Below are 19,101 nucleotides of genomic sequence, written 5' to 3'. Positions count from 1 at the left end.
AATTTACTATACAAAATATTAAAGCAATCTTTTTAATGATGTTGATATTAACCATCAACATAAGTGACAAATGTTATACAAGAAATACAACATATTTTATACTTATTTTATCTACTGTAGATGAAGTATATAGATACGTATTATTCATAATAAATCCATCTAATTCATAAATCAGAAATAGCTAATCACCAGCCTTATAGAATATAAAAATATATATTTAAATTTTGTTCCCAGTTATTTAACAACTACCCAGTTATTCTACTTCGTGTCTGCTTGAGGAACAGGTGCAAAGCCAGTTGCCTCTATTTGTACATTATTAAGCAGGTGGAATGCATTTAAACTACTCTGGAGGATAGCAAATTCATTCTTAAAAATAAACCAACTAGAATATTACTAAATATATTATCTATAAATAGAATCAGATGTCTAGGCACATCATTTAAAAAAGAAAAGATCCCTCAGAATGCAAAGCCAAAAAATATCAATAATGATGTTCCTGATATTTATGCTCAATTTCAGAAACTTCTTAAAATTACATGTTGTATACATTAGAAAATATATTTAGACAACAGAATATATCAGGACAAAGATGAATATTTTAACATGCCACTTTATTAGGTTTTATATATTAATATAGTTTAAATTTAATACTCATTCAGATGTGCAAGCATACAACCAAAGAGAAAAACTAAAACTTTGCATTATAAAAAGTTTGATTTAAAAAAAAAAAACTCTGTGCCAATGGTATCCACTACTAAAAGAACCCAAATGAAAAAGATGATAGATACAGAATAAAAAGCAGAATTATTCTATTATAGTATTTAGAACAAATCACTTCTAAGGACATTAAATTACCAAGACATTCTTTTAGGCCCTATGTTACTAATTATATGAAGTCATATTAGTTTTTTGGAATAATTTTCTAGTTACTTATTAAATGAACTAAGACACAAAAATAATTCCTTTCACTATAATCTCCCTCCTCTGATAAGAAAAAAGAAGTCAAAACGAAATTTAAATTCTCAGAAAAATAATACCTACAATAACTTTCTTTTAGCTAGATTTCTGTATGGTAAAAATGTGAGAGAAGGAACAAGATCATATCATATATCCAATGTCTTACAGTTATTTAAGCTATTTTTATTTTAAATCTGAAAAATGGCAAGCTAGCAGATAAGCAAAAAATTCTACTCAATTAGGTAATCATCTGATGCTGAAATGATGCACTTTAAATTACTGAGAAAACATTTATTCTAAAACATGCTGAAAATTCAGCCTACAGCCATCTGTGTTTGTCATTTTGAAGCCAATTATAAAAATGTTAACATATGTAGTCTCAGAAATAGTTGGAAGAGTTACTGGAAAGATATTATGTCCATATACACTTGTCTTTAAAAACTGGTTCAGATCCCAAGCAAAAGTCTTACCCTGACCAGAACATGAATAAATGACTAAACATAAATAACTTAAGATTTATAAATTTATAAATGATCATCTCAATAAAACAATGAATTTCAAAATGCTGTATAAAAACATGCCAAGTTTTTATAATGTCATTTCAAAAAAAAACCCCACAACTATTTGGAATCTGTTTAGTTTCTTGAGTGTTCATTGAGTGTTTACTATGTGTGAGGCACTATGTTATAGATGTGAATCAAAATATATGGCCCATTAACAATAGAACCTTTTAGTCTAGGCCTGTCTGTTATTTCCTCATGCTGTGAGAAATAAATGAGATAACAGTGAACAACTTCATAAACTCAACAGTCATACATATATTTAAGGAGGTGGTATGGGTACCTCTCTTTTCCTGATTTCCTCATAGGAAAAGGCTTTCCACAAAAGTGTAGTTGTAGAGTTTTATACCTGTGAGGGAAATAACTTGGCATATACCAGGTAGCAAATAGTTTATTTATTCAATAAATATTTATTGAATACCTATCACGTGTTCAACCCTGTGCTAACGCACGACATGGAGTGACGAATAAAACAGATATAGACTACTCCCACGAATTGTAATCCTAGTGGAAAAAACAAATTAAACAAATATAGGTAAACACAGAAATACATCATTTCAAGTGATAAAAAATGCATTGAAGAAAATATATAGGTACTAGGAGAGCCTACAACAGAAAGACTTAATTTGGATGGGGTATATGTGGAAAAGTATGGAAATATCTTATTGAGAAAAGAATGTGGAAGCTGAGATTTAAAGAATATGAGTTACTTGCCCCAAATCATAAGCAATAAGTAGCAAAATAGTATAAAACAAGAATATCTGACTCCAAATCCAACTCTCCATTATACCAATTTGTTTCTTATGTATTTCCATGTATTCTCAGCTCTCTTTTTTCATTTGTCATGATATCTCACAATCCTAGAACACTAACTTTAAAGACATGAACAAGTGAAATCACTAAACCAACAAGTGCTTTTTTGACAAGACCGGAGAGAAAATAAAAACAAACACAACACACACATACCCAAAGAGGATGGTACAAAATATTATTTAAAGCTGTTATCTAGTCTCTCCAGTGCTCAAAAATAGCTGTAATTAGAGCTATTTTCTATGTTTTTGCTGTAGAAAAATTAAAAACCCTAATTAGTTATAACTATTTGTACTTGTCAGTTCTGCCTTTAAACCTTTTTAATAGTCCTTAATGAATGATATACAAGAATACTATACAAACTATTACAAAACTCCAGCAGCCTAACTACAGAAATAAAAAGATTACAACAGATGACTCAAAGACCATTGGCATAGAGTTAAAGCAGGGCAAATGGAAGCAAACAAGACAAAAACAACATATTAAGGATGTTTTACAGCATATTTTCCAACAATATCACAAGAACACAAACTATTGGAGAATAACAGTGCCAAATAGACCTGAGGAATCAGGTAAGGAAAAGATTACAGGACTTCACATTACTGAGCCACCAGTCCTATTTATATCCTAGAATCTCATTCAATCCAATGACTTTTTAAAAAAATAAGGGTTTTAGAACACCTTCATGTCTAAGAAGAAAACAAACTCAACAGCTTAAGGAACCATCTTAATTTTGCAAATTTCAGCAAAATTTCATTGCCTGGCACATAGTAGGCACAAATATTTGTTGAATGAAAATAATGTTTCAAAAAGAATATGTATTACATATAATAGACTGCTGGTCTGTTGTGTCTACACAGACTCTAACAAGCTTGGTATGACATTGGACAAGCCACCAACTCAGTCTCTTCAACTGTACAATGAGGAAGAAATACATTAGAAGGATCTTTTAAGATTTCTTCCAGTTTTTAGGGGTTTTTGGCAGAAATTTTAAATTGGTCCCTTCTCTCTCTCCTGTCTGTACCCTCACTTAATTATAAGTGGGAAAAAGTAGAATTCTATATTATAAAAACTTTTAAGAAAAATCGCTGCTTGGGAAACAATTCAGTAAATAGTATCCATTACTAAATGATCTCAAATGAAAAAAGATAATAAAAAGTGGAACAATTCCATCAAAATAAATCACTTTTAAGTACATAAAATTATCAAAACATTGTTTTGGGCTCATTTTACTGATTATATGACGTCATATTATTTCAGAACAAAAACTAAAAGGTAAGCTCTAAAAGGGCAGGGGATTTTTAATAAAAATCAAAGCCTATATACTCTAAGCCTAAAATAGTAGCTCTTAATAAATATTTGCTGAGTGAAAAAAAGTAATTTATTTTTTATAGAAAAAGGCAGCACTGAGTAATAATTTTAGGCATTATTCCTCAGAACTTCAGCATACCTGCACAGTTTCTTAAAACAAAAAACCAAAAACACCAAGATGATGTAGCAGGTCTATAGTTACACTTCCGTACAACCGCACAATGCAGTATTATGTAGCTATCAAAAATATTTTTAAAAATTTTTAATGTGGAAAATGCTCTCAATGTAAATTTGGGCAAAAAGGAACATAACTGCATATAAAGTATGATTGAAGTAAAGTTTAAAAACGTGCACAGAAACAAAGAATAAACAACAAACTGTTTAAAATGGTTACTTGTGGGGTTATGAGACCATGAGTGATTGTTTTCTTCTTTGAAAGATCTTCACAGCCTCCCTCCCTCATAGATCTGTAAAGCATATTCACTAATAAAATGATCAGGGCCCATATGCTAACATCATGATTTTTAAAAGGATATATGACAACTATATACTTACCAGAAATCTTATCCCAAAAGAGAGACAGTGCCATTCAGATGCCACCTACCTGTGCATCATTTCTCTGTCATCTCAGTTACTACTACCAAAGAACAGTGAGAACAATGGCACTTTGAACCTTACCTTATCTAGTCTCTGTATTATTGAGTTTAATCCCATTAAAAATAAACAACAAATAACACCGTACAGTTCATATAAAGGAAACTCCCTACAGAAAGGTATACTCGTAACAGACATACTCAGCTGCATAAAATGTATGTCGATTTATCATCTGAGGTTTGTTCATTTATAAACCTTGGTTACAGATTTTTATTCCCTCCCATACGCACATATTTTTGCAGGAAAAAATAAAAGAACTGCTACATCTGGTCAGTTCAATGGTCCATGGTTGACGGGTGTCATGTATTTGGCATCTGTCAACAGCTCACATGGACATTTGTCAGAGATCATTTACGTGATAAAACCAAGCATGTAATAAACACACAAATATCAGTTTGCTTTTGACTTCACTCCCTCTTTGTACTCCATTTTTGAACATAGTCATTATTCCTCAAGGACTGAAGGACCTTGGGATCACAACCTCTGCACATCTCAAAGCCTGTGGCACATGCTGTGCATAAGAAGATAGGAAAAATTAACACAGTGGCAGTATTTATAATAGTAAAATAGTAAAAAACTGGAAACAATACAAACACTGATATGAGAATGGACACTGAGGTAAATTCCTATGATGAAATACTACTCAGGAGTGAACATGCTTTACACAATACTGAACAAAAAGCAAATCACTCAAGACTTCATATGATACCATTAAGTTCAAACACAGGAAAACTAATATATTGTTTATATACATATATGTGGTACAGAAAAGCAAGGTAATAATAAATAAATTCAGAATTGTAGTTACCTCAGGTGATGAAGGGGTGGAATTAGATACAGAAAAGATTTCAAATGTATTTGTATGCATATGCTTCTTCAGTTGGATGATGGGTATAGAGGTGTTCTTTTTGTCATTAATCTTTACCTTATGTATACACTTTATATATATTTTGTAGATGAAATATTTAAGTATTTTTAAAGCATGTAGAAATGGCCAATGCTCATAGCTCCTACCATCCATGACACCCGACTCTTCTCACCCTAGTCTGATAAGAAAAGAGAGGTGAATCAATTTGATTCTTCTCTTGGAAATAGGAAACAAGGAGGTAGGAAAGCTGTCCAGAAAGATAACATGGAGAAATGCATCTTCTATGAAAGACTCTAAAATCAGTGCATGATGCAATAATCATATGCATTAGTAGATACCCCTAAAGTCACCCATAAAGTACAGGTTACATGGTCAACCTCCCAGACATACTGCAAACTGAAACATTTTTCTTTGTATCCAATACAGCCAATTTTCCTTCTGGCATCAAATCATCCCAACTTCTTCAGTTGCACACCAGGTAATGTAAGTGGCTTAGAAGAGGTCATGATGTATAATCACTCAATTTCACAGAATCACACAAAGTGGCTATGTCAGTGGGTCCTAAACTTTACTGTTCATTGAGGATCCTTAAAAAATGGTGAGACCTGGCTCCCATCCCAGATTTTCTGATTTTGGTATGGGGTGTGACCTAGGCATCAAAAAATTTTTAAAGCTTCCCAGGTACTTCTTATATGCATCAAAATTTGGGAACCACTTGGCTAGATGCTTACTGTATGAGTAGATTGGCCTTCACTATTTGTATACTTTTTCTTTCCCTCTCCTTTTTTCTTTTTGAAGTATACTAAATGTGGGAAACAACTCCATTGGATAAAACAGATATGGGGACTCATCCCATAACTTTTGGTCATGTGCAAACAGACATGTAGACAAAGGAAGATGATCCACAAAGAGAGGAATATAAGATCTCATGAACAGAAGAGAAGAAATGACGGAGAGAAAGGCATTAGCTTTTCAGTTTCCATGAGGCCCAACTTACACTTCTCTGACCTTCCTTTGAAATCTCTGCATCTTTACAATAATCCTCTTTTCTCTTCTTTACTTAACTAATCTCAGATTTGCTTTGTTTTGTTGGAACAAAAGAGTCCTACTAGAATTAGATTGCTTACCTTTAGCTATTTTAATCAAGTCAATATTTTATTAAAAAAACACATGATGGTTTATGCCTTCATTTGTACAGCAATACCACATAACTGCCACCTAGTGGCAACCTACCTACTTGAATATGTGATATATTTTTAGAAAGAACCTTTCCAGAAGTTAAAAATGATGAACACATACTCTTTAACAGTTTCCCACTACTTTTAAGGTAAAATCCACACTTTAGATGACACATATGGCTCCTTATTATCTGATCCCAACCTATTTTTCCCATCTAATTTTCTGCGGTATAGCTTAATCCTCTATGTTCCAGCATGACAATGATGATCACAATGCCTAACACTTCTCGAACACATTTTATAGAATGACAATATTCTAAGTGCTTTATACTTATTAGTGAATTCTCACAATAACCCCAAGTACCAAGACAGGTACTATTATTGTTCTCATTTTCCAGATAAGGAACAGAGGCACAGAGAGGTTAAATCCTAAAGTCAGAAAGCTAGTAAATGGCAGAGCCAAGATTTCATCCTAGACAGTCTGGTCTAGTCCAACCTCATAACCACTACAATTATACTACTTATCACAACAAAATCTTTGAAAAAATCCCACTTAGATGTCTCATAAGGAAGTTCTGATACAATATATCCAAAACTGATTTCACACCCTTGCCTGAAGTCAACAACTGAAACTGTTCCTCTTCCTATAATTACAGAAAAATTAGAAAATGTTACTTAGTGGTAACATCAACCTTCTCTCCATGCTCACTCTCCCTTACCTTTCAGATCCAACCAATCACCAAGTTTTGCTGACTTTACCTTCTAAATATTTATTTATTTACGCCTACTTCTGTTCCTACGTTACCATTTCTCATTTGTACTACATCAACAGCCTCCTAAATGGTTTTGTCCTCCTCACCCTATCCTCCACACAGCTGCCAAACTGATCTAAAGTGCAAATCTTTATAACCATATTAGCTCCCAGCTTAAAAACTTATCAATAGATCCCCACAGCCTACAGAATAAAACTTAATCTCGGCTGGGCATGGTGGCTCACACCTGTAATCCTAGCAATTGGGAGGCCAAGGCGGGTGGATTGTTTGAGTTCAGGGGTTCGAAACCAGCCTGAGCAAGAGCGAGACCCCGTCTCTACTAAAAATAGAAAGAAATTATCTGGACAACTAAAAATATATATAGAAAAAATTAGCCGGGCATGGTGGCGCATGCCTGTAGTCCCAGCTACTCGGGAGGCTGAGGCAGAAGGATTGCTTGAGCCCAGGAGTTTGAGGTTGCTGTGAGCTAGGCTGATGCCATGGCACTCTAGCCAGGGCAAAAAGAGCGAGACTCCATCTCCAAAAAAAAAAACAAACAAAAACAAACAAAAAAAACAAACAAAAAAACTTAATCTCCTTAACAGAAGATTCAAGGATCTTCAAGATGGAGTCCTGGACTACTTCTCTAGCCTCATCTCTTGCCATGACTAGCTCATAGCTTCATACTCCAATAATACCAAATAACATAATGCCATACTTCCCCCAAATAAGTCAAACTATTCCACACCTCTGCTTTATTCATCTTATCTCATTCTCCAGGAAGCTTCTACTCATCTTTCACTCTCTTCTTACCTGGCTAGTTTCTCCCCATTCCTTAAGGTTTCACTCAGTGTTTATCCATCCGGAAAGCTTTCCTTAATTGCCAAGATGAAATCAGATATCCCTCCTCTGTGTTTTTCATAGACCCAGAATTATACTAGTCATCCTGTATTTATAGTCATCTTTTTATGCGCCTGCCTACTAACTAGATAAAGCTTATGCTTGGAAGAGTCCATGTCTCTCGTATCCTACAGTCTAGTACAGTGCCTGTCAAGTTATAAATGCTCAATTATATTTATCAAATGAGTAAACAAATGGCTCCCTGCACTTCACTCTGAATACTTAATACATTGTGGTTGACTTTCTACTCTATTAGACTGTGAAAGTATTAGAGGCAGGCCTGTGATTTTATCTCTGAATTCCCAACGACTTTCATGAAGTAGAGGCTCAAATAAATATTAAATGAATTAATAAATCTAGGATTTGATCTCAAAGACTGAAAAGAACTGAGTAGAGGAGTATCAAAATGAAAAGGACATTTTAAAACTAATCCAGTGACAATGTATAGGACATACTAACAAGGAAACCAGATAGAAGGTGAGATGATGTGGGTCTGATTTTATTGGGTTGTGGTGTTAGAATAGGAAGAAAAAGGCTAAGTATGAGACAAATTTTGAATAAAAATAGTATCTGGTTATGAGTATACAGAATAAATGAAAATAATCATAGAATAAAGGAAAATAGTTCAAAGGCTTATTCAACCAAGATGCTTTCTGAGTAAACGAATAAACTACTGGGCCTACAAAATAACATGAGACAGAAAAGAGAAAACTTAGATCATTTTTAAAAGTTTAAATCTTAGAGAAAAATAAATACAGACAGGCTCTTCTATCATAAGATTAAAATCTTGAGACCTATTAAAATTATTTATCTTATTTCATTCTTCAATTTGTAAAAAATATATATTCTTCTCAACTAAAAATAAAAACTCAAAATATCTTTTTTCCTGAACTTTATTATAAAAATTGCTATTCATTGTTTCAAGTGGAAAAGAGTTATCTTGCCAAAAGAAGTCATTATATGCTTGGGTATGTAACATTTTCATTATGAAATGAATTTATGCAAATTAAAATTAAATCTTAGTTTGGCAAATATAAAAGATTTCACACGAAAAATATTTCCAATATTTTTAAGTTGTCTATGAATAGAAAATAGGGTTTCTATAACTTTCAGCCAAGACCTATCATGTCATATAAAAACTCCTAGTAGATAATTTTTAAGCGGTTTTTACACATTTTCTAATACTTGTTCTTTAGAACATCTACTAATTTATTTAACTCTCAAGAAACCAACATATACACACACAGTCAACAGAATATAAATGGTGTGGGAATTAAACGAGAATGCTGCCCCATGACCATTGCAATCCCCCACAATTCCTTTATACACTTTCACACATTAAATTTGATTCTTGATATATATGGAGAACTAATATTTTAGTTATAATTAGTCCCTGTCACTATTTTCTCTAGGGAAACAACTAATAAGGCAATACCAATTTTAATAAAAGTGAGACCCCTAAGGAATAGCTACAGCCTAATCACAGATCCCACAATGAACAATCCTTTGTAAACAACAAGGAATTTTTAGTGTGCTCAGTATCAAGAAATATAAGGAGAGTCTAGATTTTACACACTTTTAGTTTTTCAGAGATTTGTAAATCAGAGAACCTATTCAATAAATACAATTTATAAATTCCAATCTTTATAGATTAGGACTTTTGTATAGTAAAGGTAACATAGTTCTGAACAGTCAAAAAATACCTTTTGGGCCTTTAAGAAATAATCTCTTAAAAAGGGGGGAAAAAACCCTTAGATTTACAGAGAAACTTTCAGACCACACAAAAATCTCAGTGAACAGTAAACCACCATAGGAATCATAACTCTGATGGCAACTGAAAAAAAACACTACATTGTTCATGAACAAAGAGGATAAAGGAATTTTATGTAGTACAAAAGAATCTATAGATTTAAATAAATAACCTAGGCAAAACTAATCTTGAAACAATGCTAAATTATTTGAATAATCTGAATATTTAACACTGAATGGTTTGGTTTTTTTTTTTTTTGAGACAGACTGTCACTCTGTAGCCCCAGGCTAGAGTGCCCTGGCATCAACCTAGCTCACAGCAACCTCAAACTCCTGGGCTCAAGCAATCCTCCTGCTTCAGCCTCCCAAGTAGCTGGGACTACAGGTGTGTGCCACCACACCTGGCTAATTTTTTCTATTTTTAGTAGAGACAGGGGTCTCACTCTTGCTCAGGCTGGTCTCGAACTCCTGACCTCAAGTGATCCTCCCACCTCAGCCTCCCAGAGTGCTAGGATTACAGGCATGAGCTACCGTGCTCAGCCTTTGAATAGCGTTAATCCCAGGTACAAATCAACCAAAGCTTTATGCACTGTATCTAGATGGGTATTAAGTATCCTTAGTTATATTTTCATGATGAATACCACAAAAACTAAAAGGGGAATCAATATGACAACAAAAACATCTCACACTGGTGAATTATTTGTACTAACAGATTGTGTTCACATATAAAGATGACAAGCCTTTTCATTACCAAATGCTATTTTCCCACCAACAGGTGCCCCTTTGACCAACTGCATGCACTTGTAAAACAGCTGCCCATGGAATGGAATGACTGACTGGCCCACAAAGAAATCAAACTTCAGCATCATGCTCTAATCAACTTACCAAGAACCTAGCATTCAAAGGAAGCAACAATTTCAATTTTGGCAGAGCCTAGAAGGCCTAAAAAAACCAAGATGGAAGATAATCCCACTGGAGATGTATGTTTCTGTCTGTTCCTCTCTTATGTTTGAGTGCACAAGCTCTCTCTATCCAAATATATAGAAAAGATATATAGTTAATTATAAGTATGATAATTAGTAATATTATTAAAAGTTGTCAACAGCCCAATTAAAAAATGGGCAAAAAACTTGAATAGTTATTTCTCCAAAGAAGATCTACAAATGGCCAAAAAGCACATAAAGAGATGTTGAACATCATTCATTAGTCATCAGGAAAGTGCAAATCAAAACTGCAATGAGATCCATTTCACATCCACCAAGATGGCTACAATTAAAAAAAAAAAAAAAGGAAAACAAAAGCACTAGGGAGAATATGGAGAAACTGGAACCATATACATTGCTGATGGGAATTTAAAATGGTATTGCCACTACGGAAACAGTTTAATGATTCCTCAAAAAGTTTACCACATGACCCAGCAGTTCCACCCCTAGGTATATATCCAAGAGAAATAAAAACAGGTACTCAAATACTTGCATACAAACATTCACAGCAGCACAATAGCCAAAAAGCAGAAACAACCCAAACGTCCATCAATTAATAACTGGATAAATAGTGGTATATACATACAATGCAATATTATTCAGCCATAAAAGGGAATGAAGTACTGATACATGTTAAGACATGGATGAACCTCAAAAAACATTATGCTAGGGCGTGGTGGCTCACACCATAATCCCAGCACTTTGGGAGGCCAAAGCAGGAGGATCACTTCAGGCCAGGAGTTTGAGACAAGCCTGGCAACAGGGCAAGACCACATCTCTACAAAAAATAAAGGAAATTGGCTGGGAGTGGTGGTGCACACCTGCAGTCCCAGATACTTGGGAGGCTGAGATGGGAGGATCACTTAAGCCCAGGAGATCAAGGTTGCAGTGAGCTATGACTGTGCCACTGCACTCCAGCCTGGGTGACAGAGCGAGACCCTGTCTCTAAAAATCAAAACAAAAGAAACCATTATATTAAGTGAAGTAAGCCAGACACAAAGAGTCATGTATGATTCCATTTATATGAAATAACTAGAATAGGCAAATCGATAGAAATAGAAAGCAGATTGGTGATTGCGAGTGGCTGGAGGGAGGAGGCAATGAAGAGTATCTGCTTAATGAACACAGGGTTTTATTCTGGGATGATAAAAATGTTCTTGAACTAGACAGAAGTGGTGGTTCAATAACATTGTGTTAAGCCACTGAACTCGTCACTTTAAGATGATTAATTTTTATGTGAGTTTCACTTCAATTAAAAAAATAATCACAGCTTCTTCATATCTAGCACCTGGAAAACTCAAAAAGCTCTCAATCATTATTTCATTTACCCTTCAAAATACCTGCTGAGAGCCACATATTATGATAGGATTATTCTAACAGACAATAAGGCACAGAATTTGTGATAATTTAAATAAATGCTTGTTAAGTAAAAATCCATAGCTGCAGTTGTAGGCGTTCAGAAATGTTGGTTGAACAAATGAACAAATAAATGTCTCCAAAGTCCTAGTGCCTTTTTCCAGCAGGACAAATAGCAATATTATAAATTCTCTTTCTCTCTTTCTCTTTCACATACAGATATATCAGATGCCAAACAATCTTTAAGAACAAACTGAAAAATTCTGTAACTTTTTTTTTTGTTATAATAATTCTGTAACTTTTGTGAATTAAAATTTTTACAGGGATGCTACCAATAAGGTGCCTAATTTCAATTTTAGTGGAATCTTACTGAGATATGAATATAAATAATGTCCCTTATTTAATGTTTGACAGTTTACCATCAGAATTTTTTCTAACTTCCAAATTAGAAAAAATTCACTTATATTTTAATAATCAGTAGCCTATGATAGATAAATATTTTGCAGTCATAGTTTAGCTCTCACTACAAATCTGTTTATTTCTATAAATAAGAGATGTTTTGTCTGAAAATTTTTGTTCTACTCTTGGACAGATCCTATCTTTTTCACTTTCTTTTTTCCAAGTGCTGCCATTCAACTTTCAGTTTCATTAACAGGACACCACATCCTTTCCTCCATATTACCTCTCTAAACATCATGTTTTGCTTTGTTTCAACAAAGCCTGAAGGTCATGAACTAGTTTTAAGTCAGAGGCAACACACCAGTGTTGAAATAAATGTTGATGAAGGTATAAAATGCCACATCTACTTTGAAAGCTAAGTAAGTTCTGTCACATGTATAAGTATAAAAAATTAGAAAATTTAAAAGAAAACAGGGGGCCGGGCTCGGTGGCTCATGCCTATAATCCTAGCACTCTGGGAGGCCGAGGTAGGAGGATTGCTCAAGGTCAGGAGTTCAAGACCAGCCTGAGCAAAAGCGACACCCCGTCTCCACTAAAAACAGAAAGACATTATCTGGACAACTGAAAAATATATATAGAAAAAATTAGCCGGGCGTGGTGGCACATGCCTGTATTCCCAGCTACTTGGGAGGCTGAGGCAGAAGGATTGCTTGAGCCTGGGAGTTTGAGGTTGCTGTGAGCTATGCTGACACCACGGCACTCTAGCCTGGGCAACAGAGCGAGACTCTGTCTCAAAAAAAAAAAAAAAGAAAGAAAGAAAGAAAAGAAAACAGGGAGGGAAAACAACTTTCTTAGTTGCAGAATAGTGTATCTGAAATATGCAAATAACAATTTTACATCATAACCAACTTTGTCTATCAAAGGGGAAAATAACTGAAAAGTCTTGCTATCAATAATGTAATTTACATCTTCCACGGAACATCGTCCTTTTTATATACAATTGGCAGTACTCTTCAAACTGCAAATGCTTGTTAAATAAACAAAAATCATATAATTACAAATTAAAAACCAAAAATCATATAATTACACATAGCTGGCACTACTATTCAAACTGAAAATGCTTTTTAAACAAAAATCATATAAATTCTTGCAATAGGCAAGAATTTTAATAATTATTCAACAAATAACACTAATCATAAAATGCTGAATAGAACTTAAAGCATACATAATGCAAATTTACAAGAGTAATAATTTTATATTAAGTATACAACTCTCTATTTAATTTTGTTCACTTAATTTACAATATTTCCTTTCTATAACATAACCAATTTTACTTGTAAAAAATGAAGTCATTTAAAGTGGAGTTAGAATAGTTTGGTTTGTTCAACACAAGGACAACCTACGTAGAGCTGTCCCGTCAGCACATTGTTAATAGGGGTTAATCCAGCTCTGAAAATATTTACTTAATACATAATGCAGTAATGTCCTCCATCCCAGGCTCAGGCGCCTTGCAACATCAATACTGAGGACATAGGTGAGGACCCAATAGCAAACCAAAAGTCCTTGTAGAATTATTTTAATGTTAACAAATACCATAATTTATTCTATTTTTATGATTTTGGTTGGTATAAAACATTTTATAAAGTATGCTGTATATATGACAAGCTATTAAAAATGATCATTTATGAGGTCTAGATACAGAAAGGAAACTTCAATTGAACAGTTTACCAATAAATTACCCCAGAAAAAAGGTTAAAAAGTTGTGGTGTGTAAAACTACATTATCAAATACAATACTTAAATCCAATGAACAAATGAGACATTTGGAGAAACAAGTCTCTGAATTTTACAAAATGATCATTTTAAATTGCTTCTGATGTCAGCAATAAGATATTTCGGATTAAGAGAATTCTGGATTACTGTTACTAAATTACAACCATACTAGTAAAGTAGCACACGTTAAAGACTCATTAAACATTCTGCTCATTCATTAAGCAAATATTTATTGAGTACCTACTATTTGACAGGCATTATACTAGGGTGCTTTAATATCAAGCACCTAAGAGCCTTCTTTGTAGTCTATAAAATGAGGAAACAGTATTTAAAATGCTTTAACAAAATGTGAAAAAAAATCCCCCCAAATCCTACTGCCCCTCCTCTTTCTTTGTACTTATCATCCAGTGTTTGTTTCTCCCACTACACTCTGTGCAACTTGAGAACAGAGACCGTTAGTACCGTTGTATTTCCAGCTCTTGGCATAAAATAGGAGTTCAATATAGGTTTGCTGAATAAATGTATACATTTTAATCCAGAGTTTTTCAGTTCTAATCAAAAGCACATGTTTATATAAATGAAATAATGTATATACTATTTTTGATGATGTTGTTTCCCTCTGTTTTCTACGTTCTTATCAGTCTTAATACCTATCTAAAATTCCATCACACCTATATAATTGTAAAAAGACTTTTACCCCATAGAATTTTGAAAGACAAAGAAACATGCATACACACAAAGAAACTAGAATGCTACTTTGCCAAATCAACTACTCACAGCAAGCAATTTAAACAAATCCTCTAATATAAAATGTGTCATCCAAAGTAAACTATGTTTTGTAAGGTTGTTTCACATATATTTAAGGAAGACAATTCTGGAATCAGGCAGTAAAAATTCTGATGTAACAGACAAATAAGACATCTAATCAGATCATTGCTTTACCTCCACTTCCTTGGATGCATTGAGTTTGCTCACGCCCTCAGGTTGCACAAATGTAAGCTATTTAGAGCACCTGAAGACGCCCTGATTCCCCTTTCCCTCCATTTATAGATTCTAAAGTAAAAATCTACCAGGCTACATACAAGCATTTAAGCCTTGACGTTAGATAGCGGAAGCGTATGGGAAAACCAACTATATTTTAGAAATATGAAGCTAGTTTATATACATATTAATTTAACAAACTCGTGTCCAGCCTCTACTATACTACCACATCTTTGCAGTATGGCCCTTCACTGATAACAAATCATTAACCTGGTTTCTTTTGTTTATGTGGGAAGAAGTGGAAAGAAAGGGAAGGAAAACAGTTAACTATATTATAATTTTATTGTAGTCCAAGTATGATTGCTAACTATTATCTCAAAAAAAAAACCAGTCAGAATATAAGATATAAAAGATAACTTCATTATAAGCAAAAAGAGGGCCTTTGAGGCCAGCCAAAAGATATGCTCAAACATGCAATTTTTAAAGAAATACGCTATTCAATTTATATTTTGCACATGTCAAAATTTTAAGAGGCCAATGAATAATACCTGTGTAAAATTTTTCATTGTTTGCTTCACAAGCTTTTTCACACACACAAAATTGGGACTCACTAGGGATATATACAACCACCTAATTATTTAAAGCAGGAATTCCATAGGTGTTGCTTGGAATATGGAACCTTTCGGTCCCCAGAAGTTCCATTCATAGTCTGCATTAACATTCCACACGATACAAAAGCGCATGCCATGACAAAGACCTCCAAACACAAACGTACAAAGAGACATGCTTCTAAAAACGCCCTTAAAGACAAGTTCACAGCTGGCACTTGTGGCACATTCAAGCCACTGCTGAGGCAGCTGTCACAGGCCAATCACACACACCCAAGAGTGCCAGCGTGCCACCTAAGGAAGACAAGCCGATGATCAACGCACAAATCCCTCACGGAATAAAGAAAAGCCCTAAATCCCCACCCTGGAGAGCACAATGCCTGCACCCCCCCACACACACAAAATTAAAGGTTAGAGATTTAGAGACAATTAAATACCAGCTTACAGTAATACAGTGAGAGTATTATGTGGGCATTCACGAGAAAGGAGCCACACTATTCAATTATCAGGAAAGTATCACCGGCTAGCTCGGGCTTTTTCTATCAGAAAAAGAGAAGGGAGCCAAGGGAAGACGCACACCCTGCAGCACCCCTCTCTCTCCAGGCAGCGCGGCGGGGCTGCCGCGAGTCCACTCCCCGGGCCCCCTCCCACCCCTTGCCGGCCACCGCCTCCCACCGCAGGCCCGGCTGCCTCTGGCTCTCTCCTACCTTCGCTTTGCCGGCCTCCAGCTTCTTCTGTCTCTCCTCGTCCTCCATGGCCTCTGCGAGGAAGGCGGGGGAAAACCAGGAAGGGAAGGGGTCAGGGGCTGGAAGGAAGGGTCGGTTCACACAGAGGTGGGACAGCAAGCTCCGCCGCCCAGGGAGCAGGACCGGGACCGGCGCCCCCCCGCGCCCGCAGTGGAACCAGTCTCCGCGCTCACTGGCGACTCGTCCCCGGCCGCACGCGAAGCGCCGCCACGGCCGCCATCTTCGTCTCCACGTAAACACACGGCGAGGCGGGAGGGGAGGCACGTCGGGCCGCGCAGCCGCCGCTCGCCCCGCGGCGCCGGGCAGGTGCGCCCGCGGCCCCGCCCGCTGCTGCTGCGGGGCGACTTCGGCCCTGGGGCTGCCGCGGCCGAGCGAGGGACCCGCGGGGGAGCGAGCGCCCTTCACGGGGATCGGCGGCCCCCAGGAGACGGCCAGCTGAGTGGGTAGAAGGGGCGGGGTGTGCCAGGGGCTCCTGGCCGGACCCCCACCCTCCGTCCAAGGGATTCAGTGCTTTTAAAATATTGTGGTTTTTTTCAGTTACAAAAATAATAGAAGTCTAATAGTGAAATTGGTGAACGCTGAAAAGCCCCAGTGGAAAAGATGGGGCAGGGGGAGTGGGCCCACCGGACGCCAGTTTTTCAACCTAGATTGACTCCTCTACCCAAGGAATTAGGAGAGCAGCTGATTGTTATCACTTCCTCAGCCTAAAAATCCCTCCCTCTTTTCCACTGGTTCCCGCCCAGTCTCTGGGCCATCCTTCAAGGCCTACCTCACACTGCCTCCATCCAAATAGCTTTTCTGATCTCTTAATTCCTACACTGCAACTGGGACTATCCAGTCAAAACTTATTCCCCCCTCACCCCTCCTTGGAACTTCCCTTTAATAATGGTGTTCTGAATGGAGCCTGAGCTTCAGAACCTGCAATGGGGGAAGCCAGCCTGCAGTAACTTCCTAGCTTTAAAGACCTTAAACAAGTTATCCTCCCTGAGCTTATCTGGAATATCTGGAAGGGTTGTTAATATATGTGACTGCCTCTGGCATATTAAAATGTCCTGAATTAATGTCAGCTTTCTTTTTCCTTGTATTTCCTGTATGTACTCTGCATGACATATTAATAATCTGTGTGCTTCTTAATTCAGCTCATACTCCTAGCTCATCATGGGTCTTGCTCATCTCGGTATTATTAAAATGACAAGCACAGAGCTTTGCACCCAATAAACACTAGTTGTATTGAATTGAGCAGTGTTTAGAAATTTAGCGTTATTATCTTTCCTTTTTCCTCCCCGCCTCATCTGGTCCCTTAATCCTTCCTTTTTGCTCCCTACCCTCCAACCCTCAAATCCACTTCTAGGGTAAACTACACATTTTAATGTCTCACGTTGATTACTCAGGTTGATCAAGTTTCTCCTTTGTTTTGAGCTAAGAAGGACTGAAACACTGGCTGGTGTTAACTAAAATAGGATATGAGTTCAATGATATAAGTGGTGTTAAGTGAACATTGGGGTTAAAAAAGAAAAAGAGACTAAAGACCTTAAGTCTACCACAAACTGAAGACTGGTTTTAAATAACCCTGATTTAGAGTCTTAGATTTAAAAAAGATTTTTTTCTCAAGCTCCACAATGTATACATAATTGTGTCAACTTGTAACACCCAAGTATATATTATCCTGTTATCTCAACCTGAATTGGGATCTGGGTGAGATTAGACATTTTATCATAGGCATAAAAGAATTGAGATGACAGGTGATTTATTTCCTTGGTCACCTATCAAGCTAAGAGTAGAGCTAGAACTAGACTCAAGTGTTCTAAAAGTGCAGTAATTTATATACTGCTTGGATTAAGAGATTATGTTTGTAGATTCTGATTATCTAGGAGGAGGAAGCCCAGAACATCTGAGGAGATATTCCTGTTTGTTAATGGAGACTGCTTTCTTAAGTGACTGAGGAAACCAGCTGTTTGTTCCAATATACGCAGAAAATGTTCAAGAATACCTTCTAGGCCGGGCACGGTGGCTCACGCCTGTAATCCTAGCACTCTGGGAGGCCGAGGCGGGTGGATCGCTCAAGGTCAGGAGTTCGAGACCAGCCTGAGCGAGACCCCCGTCTCTACTAAAAATAGAAATAAAAATTATCTGGACAACTAAAAATATATATAGAAAAAATTAGCCGGGCACGGTGGTGCATGCCTGTAGTCCCAGCTACTCAGGAGGCTGAGGCAGTAGGATTGCTTGAGCCCAGGAGTTTGAGGTTGCTGTGAGCTGGGCTGATGCCACGGCACTCACTCTAGCCCGGGCAACAAAGTGAGACTCTGTCTCAAAAAAAAAAAAAAAAAAGAATACCTTCTAAAGCAACAAGATCATTTCAGTGTTTGCCTACACTTAGAGCAACCAATCATATACATGTTTGTTTTACTTATAATGGGTGCTCAATAAATGTTGAAAGTTTTAATGTTCAATTAGAACGCAAGCATGTGGCACTTAGTGCTCTGACTCTTCCTTATGGCATTTGTTCTGTCATGT

The 19,101-nt window shown here is 36.3% G+C and overlaps 1 protein-coding gene across 4 annotated transcripts in view; it reads right to left on the bottom strand.

The window, feature by feature from the left end:
• The window catches only part of AKAP9 (A-kinase anchoring protein 9), a 141,718-nt gene extending 124,922 nt beyond the window's left edge, over nt 1-16,796 (bottom strand). For all 4 annotated transcript variants that reach the window (XM_045564660.1, XM_045564661.1, XM_045564664.1 and 1 more), the window contains exon 1: nt 16,546-16,796. In XM_045564660.1, coding sequence (XP_045420616.1) covers nt 16,546-16,593 — 48 coding nt within the window. In that variant the 5' untranslated portion in view covers nt 16,594-16,796. The remainder of the gene's footprint in view (nt 1-16,545) is intronic.
• Between the last annotated feature and the right edge of the window lie 2,305 nt (nt 16,797-19,101).

The sequence above is a fragment of the Lemur catta genome, chromosome 11 (assembly GCF_020740605.2).
Source record: "Lemur catta isolate mLemCat1 chromosome 11, mLemCat1.pri, whole genome shotgun sequence".
NCBI classification, from domain to species: Eukaryota; Metazoa; Chordata; class Mammalia; order Primates; family Lemuridae; genus Lemur; species Lemur catta.
This window is presented reverse-complemented; position numbering and strand designations above follow the sequence as displayed.